This window comes from Acomys russatus, chromosome 22 (genome assembly GCF_903995435.1).
Source record: "Acomys russatus chromosome 22, mAcoRus1.1, whole genome shotgun sequence".
Lineage (NCBI taxonomy): Eukaryota > Metazoa > Chordata > Mammalia > Rodentia > Muridae > Acomys > Acomys russatus.
The window spans coordinates 12,240,092-12,260,830 of NC_067158.1; the positions used below are offsets into that span (position 1 = coordinate 12,240,092).

The following is a 20,739-nucleotide window of genomic DNA, read 5'->3' on the forward strand; positions in this document are numbered from 1 at the left end:
CACATCATACTGTACGGGACGACTGCCTGGCCCCGCTTGACAGCTCCAGTCTCCCGTCTGTGGCCTCACAGCATGCCAGCAGGAAGGGGTCACCTTGGGATGACAGCCGGTGACATTGAGACATCTGTAGGACTCGAGCATTTGAATGTGTGCCAAAGAGGAAGAAACTGTCCCAAATTGCGAGCTGATGGAGAAGCGGCCCAGGCCTCCCACCGAAGGCCACTGTCAGCAGCCACACCACCTTCAAAAGCATCACTCCAGAGCCTGTCATATCCTCCTGGCAGAGGCAGCTGGTCACTGTGCCCGGGAAGGGACAGTGGGGGAAGTCACCAGGCAGAGACAAGAATTGCATCAAACCCCAGAGGGTCTGAAATTACCTTCGAATAGAGCAACAGCCAAGGCCGTGTTGGCTCGTGGGGGACAGACAAGGAGGAGACATGGCATGCCTAGTCCGGGGAGGGAGCAGCCGCTACCCTTAGAACACGCAGCTTCGCATCGCAGGGGCTGCAACAACCCCACAGTGTGCGTCAACTCCAGCCTTCTCCTCTGCAAGGCGGGCGTCATTTAAAGTTTCTCAGGACTGGGGGCTGGGCAGTGGTGGCACACGCCTTTAATCCCAGTACTTGGGAGGCAGGGGCAGGTGGATCTCCGTGAGTTCGAGGCCAGCCTGGTCTACAGAGGGAGTTCCAGGACAGCCAGTGCTATTATACAGAGAAACAAACAAAAAGTTTCTCCAGACTGGGGATCTGTTACAGTTCAGGCCAATCTCATTTTACCCGTCTTGTTTTCTTCTTAAAGAATCTACACTACACACAGATCTGTGCCCACGTCGACTGCAAGGTACCACCAGCCCGCCCTGCAGGAAAGCTCAGCAAAAAGTCTCATCTGCAAGAACTGGGTTTCCACAGGAATAACAGAGGGGACAGAGGGACGCTATGCTCTTGGTTTGCAGGTGGGAGACTGACTGAAACCAACAGATGATGCAGGGCACCCCAAGGCCTTGCAGTTCATAACTCCCGGCCAGCAGAAGGGAGCAAACGTCGTGACTATACAAATGTTCTCCACACACTGACACTCAAAGCTGTATTGCTCACCCGGTGGGTGAAACCCAGGTGTCCACTGATGGGTGAACAGCTGCATGAAATGTGTCCAGTCAGGCGACAGAGCAGACTCAGGAGGGAGGGTCCTACATATGCTCCCACATGTGTGACCCCGGCAGACACAGTGCTGAATGGGATGGCAAGCTGTGTACTGCCGTCTCTATGAAATACTAAGGAGATTAACATCGGAGGCAGAATGGAGGTTGCCAGGACTGGTGGAGGGCAGGGAGTTAGTGGCGGTGTGTGTGTGTGTGTGTGTGTGTGTGTGTGTGTGTGTGTGTGTAAAAGCACTGTAAGCAATGGTTGTTATACCGCAGGGAGAGTTGTTGATGCCTTTGAACTGTAGCTGTGAGCAATCTAGGTGCTAAGTTTTATGTATATTTTAACACACACACACACACACACACACACACACACACTCCAATGGTGTATGTGGCTGTGTCTCTGGGAATCTTTAAGAAATAAGGAAATCGAGCTGGAGGGACAGCTCAGAGGCTAAGATCACTGACTGCTCTTCCAGAGGACTAGGCTTTGATTCCTAGCTCCATGTTGCAGCTCACAGCCCTCTGTAACTCCACTCTTGGGGGATCCAATGGCTTCTCTGGCTCTTTCGGGAACTGCACACAAGTGGTGCACAGACACACATGCAGGAAAAACACATACACATAGAATAAAAATTAAAATGTAAAAAAAAAATTACTAAAATTTTTTTTAAAACCATGAAATAAGGTACCACTTGAAACACAATTTTTAAAGGTTCTGTTTTGGATGTGTGATGGAATCCAGGAACTCATGCATCAAAAATGCACTCTACCACTGAGCTACATCCCCAGCTCTTAAAGTATGGGTCTAAAAAGAGCCCATGCAATACTGTGTGACCAACCTAACCATAGCTTCTGGTGACAAATACTAAGGACCTGAGGGGGAAATATATAATGGATCCAGGTGGTAAATAGTGAAATAAAAGCTATGGGGCAGGGGTTGGGATTTTTTTGTGCATAGAGGTCCTTGAAATGGGCAGAGCAGCAGCTCCCACCCCTCTCCAGCCCTAGTACCTTGGAGGGCACCCCGCCACAGAGAGAGACAGAGGTCCACCCAATAAGCCAAGCTGTCCATCATGTCTGCCACTGGCGAAGATGAATGCCGATTGGGGTAAAAATAAAACGAACCTGAGCCCACAGATGTATTTGGGGGCGGAGGGGCGAGGCATAAAATCATGGATCTGGACAAGACTGTTGGATGAAGGATATTTTCCCTTAGTCCCTGGGCGCTGTGATGACAAGGTGATGAGGAGGGGAGGGAAGGAAACAGAAGGCCCAGGAAGCTGAGCCACATTAGTTTCTGAGGTCACATGGGAGCAGGTGTATATCCAGACCTTGGTGGCCTTATGACACCACATTCTCACTGACAGCAGGGCATGCGGCCCATGGTGACCCACCTCCCATCCTGTCACCCGGTCAGGATCCTTAAAGGCAGCCAGTGCTCATTGGCTCTGGTCTACATTTCTCTGGTCCTCAGTTGCCTTTCAGGGCAGCCACATATGTGTCCTGGGGGGCCCACCACAGACGGGGAGGCCCACCACAGATGGGGAGGCCCACCACAGACCGGGAGGCCCACCACAGACCGGGAGGCCCACCACAGACCGGGAGGCCCATCACAGAGGAAGCTGGAACTGCTTTCTGTGGACCAAGCTCCAAGAAAGAAAAGTGGATACAGATGGGGTTACAAGGACACCGGGTACCAGCTCATGCTGGGGCCGTAGATGGGACCATACTACCAAAGAAGAAAAATGAGGTGAAGCCGCAGAAACAAACGATGGAAAGCCAGGGGACTCAGTGGATCTCTAGAAGTAGAACCTTCTAGAAGGGCAGCTCCAGAAGGGCTGGCTCACCTCACTCCTATCCTGTCTCTGGAAGGCACAGGTGTAGCCTGGGTCTTTCGTATTCAGCTAGAGCGTCTGCAGCTCCTGGCTTTGCCCTGAGAGGCCCCCACATCCCACACACTTCTCACCCAGTGGGAACCTGACTCTGCCATGCCTCAGGCCCGAGCCCCAGTCTGAGCTCACACTAGGCAGGGGCCCAAGGAACGGCTAAGTTTAGAGACACAGTCACTAGGCACCTGCCAGATGCTCTGGGGAAAACAGTGCTTCTCACTGAGTGGTCAGTGAAGGCTCCACATAGAAGCTGGCTCGACAGAGCTGCTGCGACAGAACCGGCCCTTCCGCACCTACCCTTCTGGAAAGTCTGCACAACAAGGGAGGCCCCGGGGCATCTTGGGATATGAGTCATGTGACAGTTCACCCAGTGGCTTGTAATATATTCACATAGGTGGGCATCCGTTCATGATCTAAGTTCTCTATCTCATCGCTCCGAGCTCTACCCTGTGGCAGGCATCCGCCATCCTCTCTTCCCACTGCAGCCAGTAGCATGTGACCCAGAGCCGGTGAGCACTGGCTTCCTTTCAGGACCCTGGCAGGGTAGCCAGATGGAAGGTGGGTCTTGTGTCCACTGTGTGTAAAGGGTGCGTGTGCACAGAGAAAAACTGTGCATTCCCTAAGGTGTCATCTACTTTTTGCATCCTTTTGCATGTGGACACTGTTTGATTTTGTTCATTTGTTTTGAAACACCATCTTGGTAAATGAATCCTGGGCCCAGGAGCCTCCTGCCTCAGCCTTGTCAGTGGCAGGACGTAAAGACATGTCCCACCACAATGACCCACTTGTCTCATCGTGGAAGGAGCCGGTGTTCTCTCCCTCACTGAACTGTCTGGGTATCCCTGTCCAGCATCCACTGACGGGCTGAGAGGTAGCTCAGAGGTTGAGCACTTGATTCGAATTCACAAGGTACTGCAGCATCACCAAAACAAACAAACAAACAGGCTGAGCACGAAAATTCAGATTTGCCCCAGGCATTCAACGCCGATCCACCAGTCTGACATTATATTTCCGCCAGCACAGTAAAGCTCCGATTGCTCTTATCTGCGTACTTTCGAAACCAAGATAATGAATCCTACACGATTATTATTATTTTTTCTTTTATAAGATTGCTTTCGCTATTCTGGACCCCTGAAATTTCCGTGTGAATTTTAGGACAAACTTGTCAAGTCTGGTAGAAGAAGGACCCTAGAGTCTCTCAGGTATTACACTGAAAGTTCAGTCAAGGTGGGTATGGTGGCGCATGCCTTTATTCCCAGCACCCGGGAGGCAGAGGCACGTGGATTTCTTTGCGTTCAAGCCCAGTCTACACAGTGAGTTCCAGGACAACCAGGCTTACATAGTGAGACCCTGTCTCAAAACAAAACCAAACCAAACCACGTAAGACACTGTAATTCAATTTGGACCATCTTTCTGTGGCTGGAATCTGAAATGCCCCCCCCCCCCCGCATCCCCTGCCTCTGCAAAGACCCCTGGAAAGGCTTGGGGGCGGCTGACAGGCTTGGGAGGTGATGGGTTCTGAGGCTCTAACTCCTCAATGCACTCAACCCCGATGGACTCAAAATATAAACACATCCCTGGAAGGTGATAGAAGCTATTGCGGGGCCTAGCTGGAGGGAGTAGTCACAGTGGGGGGGGGGGGGCATTTCCATCTCTTCCACCCACGTCCTGCCTCCTGTCTGCACTGAAGTAAAGCCCTTTACTGCGGCCCATGCTCCCCACCATGACACTCTGCCTCACCATGCATGAGCCCAGAAGCAACCAGGCCACTGGCCAAGGACTGCAATCCTCTGAGGCGCTGAGCCCGGTAGTCTCCCATAAACCAGCCTCCTCTTGTTTCAGGAATGGAAAGGTGGCGACATAGCTCTTAATAGTCGTAAGCCTGCTAACCCATGACCAGGAGGTGCCCTTCCATTTATTTTGGTCTTTTCATTCTTCCAACAGTGGTTTGTGGTTTTCAATGTACAAATTTCTTCCTTTCTTTTGTAATTTTTTTGTGTGTGGTAGTGGGGCTTGAACCCAGGGCCTTAGGCACAACTGACCTTATCCCCAACTCCTCTTTTGTAAAACGTATCACTTTAGATATTATTGTACATGGAGCTGTTTTCCTAACTCTTATTTGGGGACTGGACATTGCTAGTGTGGTGAAATGCAATGGATTTTTGTGTCGGTATCCTGAAATTACCTGGTTTTTTTCTCTAACAGTTTTTAATGCATTTCTTGGAATTTTGTACAAGAACACATATGTCATCTGCAAATAGTTTTAACTACTCTTTTCCAGTTTGATTATTTTTCTTTTCTTACCCAAATATCCCTGGCAAGAGCCTCATCACTGTGATCAGTTAAAAACGGTGCTGTCAGCCGGGCATGGTGGCACACGCCTTTAATCTGAGCACTTGGGAGGCAGAGGCAGGTGGACCACTATGAGTTCGAGGCCAGCCTGGTCTACAAAGTGAGACTAGGACAGCCAAGTCTACACAGAGAAACCCTATTTCAAAAAAAAAAAAATGGCGACATCACTGTGGCTTTTCATAAATGCCTTCTGTGGAGTTAAAGATGTTCCCTTCTACCCCAGTTTGCAAAGTGCCTGCCATGCAAGCATAAGGATCCGAGTTCAGATCCCAGGCACCCACTTAAAAGCTGGGCAGGGTTGTGTGTGTATAACCCTAGCTCTGAGATGGAGGAGGAAGAGCAGTGGAGACAGGTGGAATACTAGAACTCATTGGTCAGCCAGTCTAGCAAATGGGTGAACACAAGAAGAAGGCAATAATTGTGACCTCTGACCTCAACATGTATGTGAATCTATATCACACACACACACACACACACACACACACACACACACACACACACACACACTTTTAAGTAGCTAATACAAATGCTTTTCTGATCCTGTGGGATGGTCATAGTGTTTCTTTGTTTATTCTACCAACACTACCTCGTAGAGAGACTTCTTTCTGAGTGTTAAAGCAGTGTTTGCTGTTTCTGGGATGGATAAATCCTATTTGTACTGTATAGTCTGTTCATGCATTGGTGTGTTGGTGTTACTAGTTTTGTTTAGGACATTGCATTTGTATTTTATAAAGGATACTCATCTGTAGTTGCCTTTTAATATTAGGGACTCGGTGTCATTCTTGACATCGTGAAATAAACTGGGAAGCCAACCACGGCTCTGTTACGGTCTATTCTGATTTTCTATTTTGCCTTGAGCCAGTAGTTTGTGTCTTTATAAGAGTCTGTCGACTTCACCTAGGTTACCTAACCTTTGGCATACATCTGCTCATAATATTTCTGTATAATCCCTTCTGTTGGAATGGCAGTAATGTCGCCTCTGTCCTTCCAGATCCAATTAAAGCCTATTATTACTTTTTTCTTTGTCCTACTAACCTTTTTATACATGCACCCCTTCCTCCTACTTAATGCTCCTGCACTCCTAGAAGTACCCATGACTGTGGCCCTAGCAGGTGCCCATCACTGTGGCCCTAGCAGGTGCCCATCACTGTGGCCCTAGCAGGTGCTCATCACTTGTTACCCTAGCAGGTGCCCATCACTTGTGGCACTAGCAAGTATCCATCACTGTAGCCCTAGCAGGTGCCCATCACCTGTGGCCCTAGCAGGTGCCCATCACTGTGGTGCTAGCGTGCCCATCACTTGTGGCCCTAGCAAGTGCCCATCACTTGTGGCCCTAGCAGGTGCCCATCACTTGTTGCCCTAGCAGGTGCCCATCACTTGTAGCCCTAGCAGGTGGTTTGTTTAGCTCTTCTGTCCTTTACCTGTGTGTGTCTCCCTGCTAGCACGAGGCAGGCATCCTTGACTACTTTGCTCGCTATTATTTCCCAAGTAGCCAGAAGAATCCTGGCAGATGGTGAATGTGCAATCAGATTTGTACAATGAATGAACAAGCCTTTGGGGGGGGGGGGGGAATCAGGAGCAGACTGTAACCACTACCCTCTAAACAAACAAACAACCCTCCCGCCTGACAACCATTGCCACCAAGTTAACACCAGAGCCTGGGCTGTGGCTGGCCCCAGCTGACACATGTCGTTGAGTACACAATACATAGCCGCCAGTCACAGTACAAAAACAAATGCAAAATATGTAATACATTTTAATTGGATACATGCTGTAATATATTTGAGAATCTATGTTAGACACATTATTAAAATTCATTTACTATTTCTCTCTTTATTTTTATAAGTACTAGAAAAATTGAAATCACACTTACGGCTTCCGTTTGTGACCACATTTCCTTTCTCCTAGACCAGCATTTCTCAGCCTGTGGGTTGCGACCCCTTTGGGTGTCAAATGACCCTTTCACTGGGATTGCCTAAGAACCTTGGCAATATCAGGTTTTACATCATGATTCATAATAGTAGAAAATTGCAGTTACAAAATATCAACAAAAATAATTTTATGGTTGGGGGGTCACCACAACATGAGGAACTGTATTAAAGGGTCGCAGTGTTAGGAAGGCTGAGAACCACTGCTCTAGACAGTGCCGTTCTAGACAACATATAGGGAGTAGGAAGACATGTCATCGTGAATTAATAAAAAAGAAAATAAAATTCCAAATGCAATTAGTGAGGTTGCCAAAGAACCGAGGGGACGCAGGTAAGGCCATCAGAGCCACCTGGGAGATTTTCAAACCTCTGGCCTTTCTCCCTCGTGTCTCAAGAGGTGGGCTGGTGTGAGGCTTAAACACTGCCAATGGTGGAGAGACACGACCCTGGTCATCTTCTTCAGCAGAACTTGCTTGCGCTATACACCCTACCCTAATTCCCGTAACAAATGACCTGGATCAAACTCTGCAGACTCTGAGCATAAAAGTACCTTAATGTGCAAGAAATAATAGGATGTATTCCATTTCAAAATAGTGGAAGAATGTAAATCTCCCAGAGGCTGGCCCATGAAGGCTGGAAGGCCATGGATGCGCCTCTCCAAGTGGCACCATTAGCAGACAACGCAGATGAGCCAAATGGGTATCCCAGAGGACCCTTGCCTGCCTGGAATAGGAGATTGTGTTGTGGCGCTGGGAAACAGTGACCACAGTAAGACTTAAGTGGCCCAGGCCATTGCTGAGCCACTACTGAACACCTACTGTAGGCAAAGTGTGGTTCTAAGCCATGGGGTATACAGGCTCCCAGCTGCAAAAGGCACTGTCAGTGCATGTCAGCACACCACAACACCTGGCATCTCCCCAAGACGAGAAACCGCCTTTCCCCTCCGGTCTTGCTGCTCACAAAACAGGAGGAGGATGTCTGAGGGACTCAAACTACACCCTGTGCAACTGTGGACCCTGATCTCCCCTATAACACAATCTTAAATCATTGCCTGGCTCTTGCCAATCCATTCTAGAATTCAACAAAAACATGTATCTGGTTTGACAGTGAATCATAATTTTGTTATTTTAGGATCATTATGCCAATGGTGAAGCATCCTGGCCAGGAGCAGCCGAGCCCTGATCAAGTTTGTGACTAACCCAGGCAACAAAAGCCATCCCTAGTGGAGACAGCTGGCAACACCACTTCTGACAGGAGAAAACGTTTTTTGTTGTCAATAAATTCAGATTTTCATATGAATAAAAAATACACTTGTATGTACTGTGCCCATATGATCATGCGCAAAAAAAACCAAGTCGATACATAATGCATTTTGTCTCTCCACTTACAAAGTGACTTCAGCCTTAAATGGTGGTGCTGGGTGTGGTGGCTCAAGCCTGTACGTTCAGCGCTCAGGAGGAGGTGGAGACAGGGGGATCAAGGGTTCGAGACCAGCTGCAGCTCAAGGCCAGTGTGGGCTACCTGAGTCCTCCTTTCAAGAAGAGAGGAACAAATCAGATGCTTTTCAAGGAACAAATCAGGTTTCTTTTGTTTCGTCTTTGCAAAAAATGGGGTTAGTTTTAGATATATATTAAGAATTTCCAGAAAGGCCACACATCTCACTTAGACCAGGAGGTACAAGTCGAAGGAGGTTCTCCTGGGGGCAGGAGCTGCCCTTGAATCTCCACTCAGTCCTTCCTACTAAATTAACTTGCTGGATTCCAGGGTGGCTCACTGTCTGAATCACCCTGCCTCCCACTTGTGGGAAATCTCAGAAAGAAAAAAAAAAAAAATACAGGAATATATCCTTTGGTTCTTTCAAGGGAGACCTGAGACTCCATCTCACTTAGTACCAGTGACCTTGACTTTGACAAACATACACAAGGGCATTTTGCCCACCAGAGCCCAAAGCTGCATTGAGCACACAGCCCTTCCCTCGTCACTGTCCCATCCCCCTAACGACCAGCCAGGTTTCATTCTGCATCACATATGAGAGAGGATCAGTGCCAAACGCTGGGTGGGTTTTAAAAGATAGCTAACGGATGTGCGCCCATTTCTCTTCTAACGAGGCGCGGTTCGTGTGCATCAGAAAGACTTTGTAACGCGAGGGGGATCTGGAGACGGCTCAGTCAGTGAAGCGCTTGCCACGCAAGACCTGAGGTCGGTGCCCCAGCCCCCACGTAAAAACTCAGGTTTGTTCATATGCACCTTAATCCCAATGCTGCGGGGGAGGGGGGGGCAGGCAGGGAGAGACAAGAGGGTCCCTGAGGCTTAATAGTCTATCCCTGGCAAGAGACCCAGTCTCAAAAAATAGGGTGGAGAGTGCCTGAGGCAGACACCTGACTTCTGGTCTCTGTGTGTTTCTTCACACACTTGAACCTGGGGGCAGGAGGCTGGCTTCCCGACAATGAGGAGTTGTTGTTGTGTAGATGTGTCAGGGTAAAGAAATGGTAGAGGCGCGTGATGGCAAGCCTGCCTGTTTTCAAACACGTGCTATTGCTACATGTATGTATATATGCTATGACATGCACTACAGCTGTTCATACGCACATACCTTACACTTACAGTCATGGTTCTGTGGTGGGGGGGGGGGTTGTGCGTGTGAAAGAAAAGGGTCACATTTTTACTGCATGTGATTCTGTGTTACTTGATTTTTTTTTTTTTTTTTAAATAACTAGACGATATTAGCCTAGTTTGTTTGATGAATAAAATAAAATGTTAAGTCTTGCTGGTCTTAAATGGGGTCAGAGTGTGTTTGTCAAGGAGAAGCGATAAAAAAGAAGTGACATTTCGTGAAGGAAATGTGGACACGGCCCTGAGTTTGCAAATGCACAAAGATGATGCGACAAGCCGCTGGCTGGAGGATAGGTCCTCAGGAGCCTGAGGTCTGAGGAGACCACGAGGTAGCCAAGAGTGAGCGATAACACTTCCACAAAAGAGAACAGAGGAGCTTCATCAGCTTCAACAGGCAGGACCGGATTCCAGAACAGACTCCTGGATGGAAACTATGGCCTTTACTAAGAGGTGGAGCTTTCCTGTGCCCCTCGAGTAGCTCCCCTATAAACCAGAAACGACCACAGTGGCTGCTCCACAGAGCCAGCGTGTTAATATAATAGACACCACTGAAGTGCTAGCAACTGTCACCAGAACAGAGTCCAGCAGCAGGCATGCAGATGTATTCTTAGCTCCTAGCAAAGTAGGTTATGGTATAAAAATACCATTAAATAGTAACTAAACTAGCGTCACCTTAATGCGCATCTTGCCAGCAAAGCCAGCATGTGCGATTTCTTTTTAAATTACCCTATATTAGAGAATCAAGACCAGGGTTCATTCTGGAAAGCGAGCCACCAGGCAAAGGCCAGAGGTCCACTTATCCCTTCCCCTCGGATGATGTGAGGCCCACTCTGGCCAAGCCCTGAGCCGCAGGCCCTAGGCAGGGGCCCAGGCCCTGCTTTCATGAAAGCAAGTAGTCCAGGCCCAGGAGGCACAAGACAATGCAGAACAGTGTAGGCACTGCAGGTAGGGACAATCAGATGAGGAAAAGCCCTAGCAAAGGCCCTGAGGCAGAAAGAGCCTGCAGTCCTCCAGAGCAGGAGGAAGGAACCAAATACATCAGCAAAAACAAGGTTCTCCTCTACCCAAGCCCAGGAAAAGCTAGAGTCCAAAACTGGCCTGCTCTGGATGTCCTAAGTGAATTAACTACCCAGCAGGTCGCCCACCAGTTCAGAGCGGGTCAGTCGGAAGAATTGCCAATAGCTGACAGCGACGGCGTTGACCCCAGAGAGCGACCAGCACGCATGCATCCCCAGTTTGCTCTGAATGCTGACTGGGGACGGGACTTGACTCCATTGAGTCAAGGGCACATTAAGGCCAGTTCTGGGCCTTTGGGGGGCACCAAGAATGGTGGGGTGTCTCTGAGCTGAAGGCCAAGGTGGTCTCCCTAACCCAAGCTTAGCAAGGTAGTGAGTGACCATAGATGCTGGCTATAAAAATACCATTAAATAGGAGCTAAGCTATAGGCGAGGCTCCCATGTCCTCTCCCCAAAGTACAAGTGTCCATAAACCCTCAAATTATATCCAAAACTTATAGAAGTACTTTTTCTCTAGGGAGACCACCTATATTTTAATAAGACAAGACTCTCTAAAAGTGGAAACTTCACGTGCATTAATCTGGAATTTGGGATAACTTTCTACCCATTATCGTTTTGTGTCTGCCAAAAGGCAGGGTCGGTGCATCAGGCTCATAGCCCGTGGAAGTGGGCACGGCAGGGCACTGGAGAGCCTCACCAGGAACCTTCCCACCGGGGACAAACACCAAAGTAACTCCCACCCTTGCACTGGCAATCATGCGCAACGGCATTGGTCATGTGATGAGAGACAAGGGACAGGAGACAGCCTAGATTTCCGTGAGGAGCGGAGCGGATGACACGTGGTGCTCATACCAGGATTGCCACGTGGCAGCCATGGCCACTGCCCGTCAGTGCCACATATGTCAGCAAGACTGAGAACACAAGCTCTGGCTGAGAACACAAGCTCTGGGTTTTTTACAAAGTTGTAAGAAAACTCAGAAGGATCAGAGTGTTGACAGGGACCCTCGTAGTCGTGCAAACACAGCAAAGAATGGGAGTGCTTGAGCCCAGGCAGAAGAAAATGGGTCATTTAATATTTATTTTAATACGTTATTTGTTATGATTTTAAGACAGGATTTAAAGACAAAATGAATAATTTTTAGTTCTGGGTGGAAGGGACCCTAATGGTTATCAACCCTGGGGTTTCAGAGTTGTTAAAAGTACATCCAATAAGAAAAAATGTAACCCACACCAAAAGGCCGGTCCATGTGGACTGAAGGCTTCCCCACTTTGCACTGTGCTTGTTTCTGGGACCCTGGGTTCATGGTGTATCTGGGACCCAGCATAGGAACCCCCAGGCAAGAACTAGCTGCAAAGAAAGACACACACTGAGGTGCCTTGTGGGCCAGGCCCCACAGAGCCATTCCCCTCTGCCAGCCCACCTGCTGCCCAGGCCTGAGGAGGGAGAGCCAGGAAGGGAGGGGAAAGCCCAGAGCTGCCACCAGACAACCAAGAGCAGCTGTGGGCCTGGGAGCAGCCCTTGGGCCAAGCAAGGGACTCAGCATCTCCTGACAGGGTGCCAGGGCCTACAGCTTTAAATAAACTTGGATGTGTCTACCTGGGGCTCTGAAACAGCACCAACTGTGCCGCAGGCAGGCTCTGTCAACAACTAGTCAGCATGGCTACTGAGGGCGGATGGGCTGCAGGGAGAGGTGGGGTCGGGGATGGGGTGGGGGGAGGCGGTGAGTTCCCACAGCTTATCCTGAGGGAACCATCTCCTTCATCCCTCTCCTTTGCCCATCCCTGGAGCCTGACACCAAGCGGTCTCCACAAAGGTATGCTGAGCTGAGCTGACAACTCCTGACTAGAGTGGCCCCTCCACAAGGGACTTGGGGTCTCACTCTGGCACCCTTGTACCCTCTCCATGGTTGGGTGAGTGCTCACTCTTTTGTACCTAGGGAGGAGCTGGCAGTGTCAGTCAGTCCTCACCTGTGTCTACTGCAAATGTCGCCCTTCAGCCTCCACTCCCCACCTGAATTCTGCTGCTCCGCACAGGAGGGCTCACACCGAGGTCAGGAAGCCAACCTAGGTGATCTGTGAACTCTGCCCAGAAGATACCAAGAGGCCCAGGATAGGGATATAGGGTCCTGGGCACACAGGAGGAGGTGAAGAGAAGGTTCCCGAGGAAGGAGAGACTTCCCACTGCTCTGTTTTGACTGCTGCCACCTGCCTCCAGCAACACAGGACCTGGCTGTGGAGGAGATGGATGCCCAACTGGCTCAGAAAAGCTCTCTTCAAAAGGATTCAGAGGGTCTGAGAGCTGAAGGGCTGTCCCATCCCCACCCCCATCCCCATCACCTCAAGGCCGCCTCAGCCCCACCTGAGGACTTTCAGCCCATCACCTCTTCCTCACAGAGCACAACCCCACTGGCCTACTGGAAGCTTCTTCAAATGACTACAACTATGATGAGACAAAGCGCTGAAGAAAGGGTACCAGGCTCTCTAGTCTGGGATGGCTGTCCAGTTCCACCCAGCCTTGTTTCTTGCCATTCAGCATAGGCTTCCTCCTGTCACTCCACTTGGCTCCTCACCTCCCCCCCCCTCCCCGCCCCTCAAGGCCTGACCCAAATCCTCTTGGCACGTGCAGGAAGAAGTGGGGAATGCACACACCCCCACACTCCTCCAGCTGGGCACTCCACAGTTATCAATGATCAGCGTCCCTCGCCCACCACAAGCTTTCAGACGCTTTTTTAGTAAAGTGGGGGGGGGGGGAGGGATTTGCGGCTGGATGTGTAAGTGGAAATCTCGCCAGCGCCCCCACGGCACAAGAAGGATGGGGGAGGGGAGGATTTAGGAAGGAGGTCCCATCTCTGGAGTCATGTAGCCAGCACCTAAGGATGCTCCTGCAGTCACCTTAAATCACAGAGGGAAGCCCCAGGCCCCTGAGGCGCCTTGCTGTTTCTCCGACCCTAGGGACAAAACCAGGTCTGGGCGCTCTAAACCACAGCTTCATGCCCATATTGTTTGTGCTGCGGACCAGCGTCTTGGCGCCAGGGCACCTGTTCCCCACGAGGCCCTACCCGAAATACGCCTTCATAGTCCCTCCCCCAGCCCTCCCACCACAGGAACCACAGGAGAAAAAAAAAAAAAAAGATCCAGAAGCCAGTCCGTCTGCCTCAATGGCCCTGAAATCAGAGGCCCAACTGGTTCCCTGCCTCACTCTCTCACCCCCCCCACCCCCACCCCATGGCCTGATCTTGGCTCCCTGACCTCGTCCACCCCCTCCAAATTCTTGTTTCCAGAAGAATCTAGGGGAAAATCCTCCAGAACCCAGATTCCCCAAGGGACCCAAGGCAGAAGCTGCTCCCACGCTGCTCCCCCAGAGCAGATGGGGCCACGCGAGGAGCAGGCGCGGAGCGGGTCCGCCACCGCTGTCGCCCGCCTCTAGGGTGGGGGTGAGGACAGCGTGCCCACATCGGGGACGATTCCCTGGGGCCATGGCCGACCCCTTGGGCACTCTAGGCCTGGCAGCCGCCCCCGCATACCGCTCTTCTCTGACCTCCCCGCCGCCAAATGCGTCACGTCTGCCCGGCGCTCGGGGGACACCTGCTGCCGCCCCCGCCGCGCCAAGTCCAGATCCCCGAGTCTCGGTCCCCGCAAAGCTATGGCACCCGTCAGGGGCCGTATGCGTTGCGGTGGGGCAGCGGGGCCCAGAATCCGAGGCTCGGGGGTCAGGGCTGCACGGGGCAGTGCGCTTGGGCCCGCAGCTCGAAGGAGCCGGGGGCGCGCGGGGCCGCAGTGCGCGCGGAGCAGGCGGCGATGGGGTCCCCGCTCCCCGGGGTCTGCGGACAGCCCACGCGCGCCGAGGTTCTTACTTGCCAATATCCTCGTATAGCTGGTATTCGTCGGTGAAACGGGTGCAGGTCACCGTGGTGGCCATGGCGGTGGCGATCGGGCTCGGCGTGCGCTCGGCTGCGCTCGGGCGGCGGCGACTCCGGCTCCCGCTCGCGGGCACGGCGGCGACACGGGCGCGGGCGCGGGAGACACCTCGGCTCGCGGCGCCGGGCGGGGGCCGGGCTGGGCTGCGCCGGGCGGCGAGCGCACGCGAGATCTGCTCACTCTGTCCCCGCCAGGAGCGCGCCGCACACCTACGCGCACAGAGGCGCGGGCGCCGCTGTCGCCGCCGCGCCCGCCCCGCCCGCCGCCCCTTGCACGCGCCTCACTCGCACCCTACACCCGCACACACACCGCACCCGCGCCTTGTACCTGCACTAGCGCCGGCTCCTGCACGCGCAATGCGCCCGCACCCTAACCCGCACCGCGGCTCCACTAGCACACACGTCGCGCCCGTGCAGGCACCCGCACTGCGCCCGCACCTCATGCAATCCCACCCGTGCCCACGCCCTGTCCCAGCACTTGGGCTGCACCACGCGGTGCCCACGCACTGCGTCTGACCCTCTAAGCCCGTGCCCTGCACAGACAAGCCACTGGGCCGGCTCTTCCGCTGCTGCCGCAGTTAAACAGTAAGCCCAGACTCTTCTCCCTCTTAAATACCCACCTCTCCTCGACAGCAGGAGGAAACTGCATTCCACTTGGGAGGGGTCGTATGTCTTCCTCCATTGGGCTCCTCCATGCCCGGTGCCCCCATAAAGGTGCTACCAGTCCCTTCCCGCCTAGCCTGGGAGAGCTCCTCCATGAGTCTCCTAGGCTGAATGGGATGAAAGGAAGATGCTGGGGCGGTGGTCCCAGGCCTCTTTCCTGCTTCTCCTGGGATTGATAACTAGGGTGTCTTTTGTCCTAGTGTGAACATTTGGAGTCCAGATGGGGCTTTGAGACAGCAAAACTGGGGCTTCTCTGCTTTGTCGGGGACTCCTGTTGCGAGAGCTCACTGCCATCCTGCCCAGATAGCCTGGTCCAGTCCTGGCCAGGAAGAGGAGCTTCCATTCTTTCTCCCTCGCACCTTCCAGTCTCGTGAAAGTGGCCCTGAAAGAAGGGGAGCTCAAGAAGATTCCCACAAAGCTCCCCTCAGCCTGCATCCTTCGACTAGTCTCCTTGTGTTTGGGGCCAGGTGCCCCCATGGGAAGTTGGGAGGGGACTTAGCAGCCAGTGTGGATGGCGCTGGTAGGCAGTTGGCTGGGTTCTTTCCACTTACGGATCCCCCAAAGCAGATTTTGTGGAGTCCAAGCTTGGATATTCTAGCAAGTGAGGGTTCTTTGATGGGCAGCTTCTAGGGGTCTTCCCAAAGGGTAGATTTGGCCGAATGCTGCCAGAATCGGCCTCCTGGCAAAGTCCCTGCGATGGGTCCACAGAGCTAGCCTCCACCAGAAGACAGAAAGCTAGAGGACAAGAGACCCAGCGCAGGCGCGGGCCCGGGCGTGTACGGTGTCACAAAATGTCTAGCTGAGAAGATCCAAGTCATGGCCTTGCCATCAGGAGGACCCAAGCAGGAAGGGAAACCCCATTGTAACAAAAAATATGAGCTTGGGCATGGAAGATGCTGAGCTTGGGGAAGGGTGAGGAGAGGGTGAAGGCCAGGCTGAAGCTTGCTCTTGGGGGTGACGTAACACCCTGTAGCACCTGCCGAGAGCAGCTGCTACTGTTCTTTCTGAGCTCTGGAGGGAGGAGGAGGAGGAGGAGGCAGGCTGCACAGTACAACAAGCAAAACAAACAAAACAAAATCACACGCACTACACTACCTCCCCCCCCCCAATCAACCCCCTCAGCCCACCCCACCCCAGCCCACCGCCAGTGAGTTAGGCTGTCTTAGGGTACCAACGCACACCTCCTCCTGCCAGCGGTCCGGAAGATGACAAGGTGGTGCCTGAATCCTAACGGTAACTGATCTTGAGTGTTCTCACACGAACCCTACCCATATTTTACTATTCAACTCTCAACCACAGCAGAGGCATGTGCTATTACCTGCTTTTCCCTAGACTGGACAATGCATGAAACGGCAGAAGTAACAAGCCAGACAGCCAAGCAAGATGTGCTGGGAGTATGGGAGCTGGAGAGGAGGCTCGGCTGGCCAAGTGCTTGCTGTGCAAAGCATGAGGGCCAGGTCTGTGAACCTAGGTGGAAAAGCACAGGCTTGTAACTACTCCAGCACTGGGCATGGAGGTCTGAAGATCCCTAGGGCTCACTGCCCAGCCTCTTTAGCTAAATTGTCGAGCTCCTGGCTCAGCTAGAAACCCTGTATTAAATAAGAAATAAAGTTGCAAAGTGACCAAGGAAGACAGACATTGGCCTCTGGCTTACACATGCTTATGTGATCACAGACACACATACATAAAAACATATACATATATGTGCATATACACATATGTCTATACACACACACACACATATATATGCACATACACATATTCACAAAACAAAAATAAATTCATCCAAAAAAGAGGAGTGGCTGGGACTGTCCGTAGAGCCCCCTTGCCTTTTATTTTCACACAAATATACATACCAAGATACATACACAGCCAGGTGGTTGGTGGCGCAGGCCTTTAATCCAAACACTGGGAAGGCAGAAGCAGGTGGATCTCTGAGTTCAAGGCTAGCCTGGTCTATAGATTGAGATCTCCGACAGCCAGGGCTACACAGAGAAACCCTGTTTTGGAAAAAAAATGCATAAACACACATATGCACAAACACGCATATACAAAAACATGCACATAAGCACATGTACACATCATATACAATATACACAAAACCACACAAATGTACACACCAGGCGAGGACACAGCAACACTCTGGGTGCTCTTTTGTTAGGTCACCTTTCAAAAGTGGGTAGGCTGTGCTACATAGGACGTTGCAGTCACTAAAGGGTGCCGTTTGAAGCCCACTGTATCCTCAGCCTCTTCCCTATTGTCTTCCTGTGAGCCCTCAGACATTCCCGGAGCCCCTCCTCCAGACTGAAGCATCAGAGGCAACACTTGAGATCACCCAGGTTAGGTCAGGAGAGGCAAACTACCCAGTAGTAGACAGTGCGGAAGAGGTGAGCTGCCAGAAGCAGGCAGGCTACCCTTGCTGAGACAGCAGAGCCCACACCCTCCCTTCAGACCCAGCGGACTCCTCCCAAGCCGAATGAAAAGGCTGGGAGGGAGAAAGGTTTCCAGTTGTGACCTTTTCTGCCCTAGAACCACAGAAGCCTTCTTTCTCATCTGACTTCAGCTCTGGATCAGAGGCGAATGACTCCTCCCTCATCCCAACCTGTCCCCCATGCCTGCCATCCCCACCCCCTACCCCTACCCTATGTCATCTCCACCTCCCACCTTGTCCTTTTGGGCTCACTTTTGTAAGCAAAGAGGGTTCTCCCTCCCAGGTGGCAGCTGGGGAGGTTGTGGGGAATATCAGTTCTGGAAGGTTATTGTTAGGACAGTCACCATGGCAACAAGCATCACATCTGCAGAGCCACAAGTGATGCATGCGCGGGGCTCCCAAAGAAAACCGCCACTTTCCTGATGCCTTTACCTCCAGGGTCTGCTGACGTACAGGGGTGCGCGACCATCCCCACTTCTCACAGGCGTAACAGCCCACCCAGTAAATCAGGCCATGTCTTCTGAGCAGGAAAACCAGAGCCTCTCAATCCCCAGTCACCTGGCCTTGAACACATCAGTCCAGTTAGGACAGTGTGGCAGGCATATGAGGTGGCAGCAGTGATGGGAGTGGTGGTGGTGATGGCAGTGGTATTGGTAGTAATGGTGGTGGTAAAGGTATTGGTGGTGGTAATGGATGTCAGTGACAGGCTGACCAGCTTCAGATTACAAGGTTGGTCCAGTACTGGCATCCAGATCTGCCCTCATAACTAACTAGTGCCTTTAACTATGGTGCAGTGCTCAAGAGTGACCCTGGCACTCTTGGAGCAGCTGTGGTGTACCAGCTGTGTGCACGGCCCTGCCCAGGCATAGAATCATACCAGAGAATGGCAAAGTAGTTGTACCTATAGGGCTTATATGTCCAATTTGACAAGAGCACTAAACAGCTTTCCACAGTGATGCTTGTAATATTACACACACACACACACACACACACACACACACACACACACACACACACACACAACTGCTTGGTTTTTCATTATTTCAGTGCCCTTAACTGGCCATGGTCCAAAAAATTCTAAATGGCATATTTCAGAAAGAAACAGTTCCGTTCTGGGTAGAGTGTGGTCACACAGCATCGTTGCACTCCATCCTGTCCTGGCTGTGAGTCATCCTTTGGTCCTGCATCTCCAGACTATATTATATGCATGTATGGGGGCAGACAGCACAAAGGCCTCAAGACTATCTGTGGCCACAAGAGGCCTTGAAACAACCCCCAACCACCCCCACTTTATGATTAGGGGGGACAGGCTAGTCTATACAGATTTAAGGCAAATGATCTGCTAGAGGTGACAGGTACTGCCTTCAGAGTGTCCATGGAAGGCTTTCTGTGGAGGTGGCATGTAAGTTGAGGTCTGGATGACACGGGGAAGATGACTTTAAGGGCATCCTCTTAAGAGAAGAGAAGAGAAGAGAAAAATATCTTAGCAGAAGAGGCAGCTGTGCAAAGACCCTGCAGGTGGAATGGGCTCTCGTGTGTTTAAGGTTGGAGGTTCCTCTGCAGCAAACTCTGCCTGGCATCTGAGTTCTCTAACAGATGTGAGCCCACCATCACGGCCAACAGCAACATGATAGATAGGGCTTGCTGGTCAGCCCTGAGCAATGTCCACAGGCCTGGCTCAAAGGTTCAGCCTGAGGACGCCAGACGGTAACCTCAGACTTGCCCCTTACTCACCAGGCACCCAGCTTAAGGTAGGTACCACCATGTCCAGAAAAGACTGTACCACAACCCTGGGCAGGGGAGGGAGGAGAGCACAGCCCCCACCAGACCTCACTCCTAGACTGCAGCGTGGTATAGAGCACACAACACTGTCCCAGCTCAGCATAACCCAGGCAGATACACCAGCAGGAGTGACTGATGAGGCAGGTCCACATAGCTAGGAGGAAACTCCTCCTTACTCCCTAATGGACACCAGGGGCTGGAGCTGGGGTCCTGCCACAGACAGAGGCCTGTGGACCCAGCTAGACTAACAAGAAGGACAGATGTGACCACCATGGTGGTCAGGAGATCACAGTGTTTTCAGGCTGTCTGCACACTCTATTCTAGTTATCATCTAAAGTAAGCACGCTCTTGTGCGCTGACCTCAAGAACCAGGTGTCCCCTGCTTGTCCCAAATAGGATTTGATAGAGGCAGACAGGGGAGCACATGGGGAGGACAGAGAGCACATGGGGGAGGATAGGGGAGCACATGGGGGAGGATATGAGTGCACAAGGAGGAGGACAGGGGAGCACAAGGGGGACCACATGGGGAGCACATAGGGGAGGACAGGGGAGCAAATGGGAATGGGAGAGGACAGGGGAGCACAAGGGGCATGACGAGGGAGCACATGGGGAGGACAGGGGAGCGAATGGGAGAGGACAAGGGAGCACAAGGGGGAGGACAGGGGAGCACAAGGGGGAGGACAGAGGAGCACATGGGGAGGATAGGGGAGCACATGGGGAGGCCAGGGGCAGCACATGGGGGAGGCCAGGGGAGCATATGGGGGAGGACAGGTTGGGGTGGGTGTTCAGCAATGGCTTTACAGAACCAGGAGCTAATGTCCAGTGGCAGTCAGCGTTAAAGATATTAGACTGTGTCCATAAACATGGAACAGCCACTCTGAGGGACAGTTTGACAGTTTTATAAAAATAAACAGATATCTGTCCTATGACCTATCAGTTCTCCTCTTAGGCATTTTCCTGGAAGGAATAAAATCATGTCAGGAAAGAATGCGAAGAATATAATT

At 51.8% G+C, this 20,739-nt stretch overlaps 1 protein-coding gene across 4 annotated transcripts in view; it reads right to left on the bottom strand.

Annotated features, from left to right (window-relative positions):
- Camk2b (calcium/calmodulin dependent protein kinase II beta) overlaps nt 1-14,939 on the bottom strand; it is an 89,826-nt gene extending 74,887 nt beyond the window's left edge. For all 4 annotated transcript variants that reach the window (XM_051164689.1, XM_051164687.1, XM_051164688.1 and 1 more), the window contains exon 1: nt 14,797-14,939. In XM_051164689.1, coding sequence (XP_051020646.1) covers nt 14,797-14,861 — 65 coding nt within the window. In that variant the 5' untranslated portion in view covers nt 14,862-14,939. The remainder of the gene's footprint in view (nt 1-14,796) is intronic.
- Between the last annotated feature and the right edge of the window lie 5,800 nt (nt 14,940-20,739).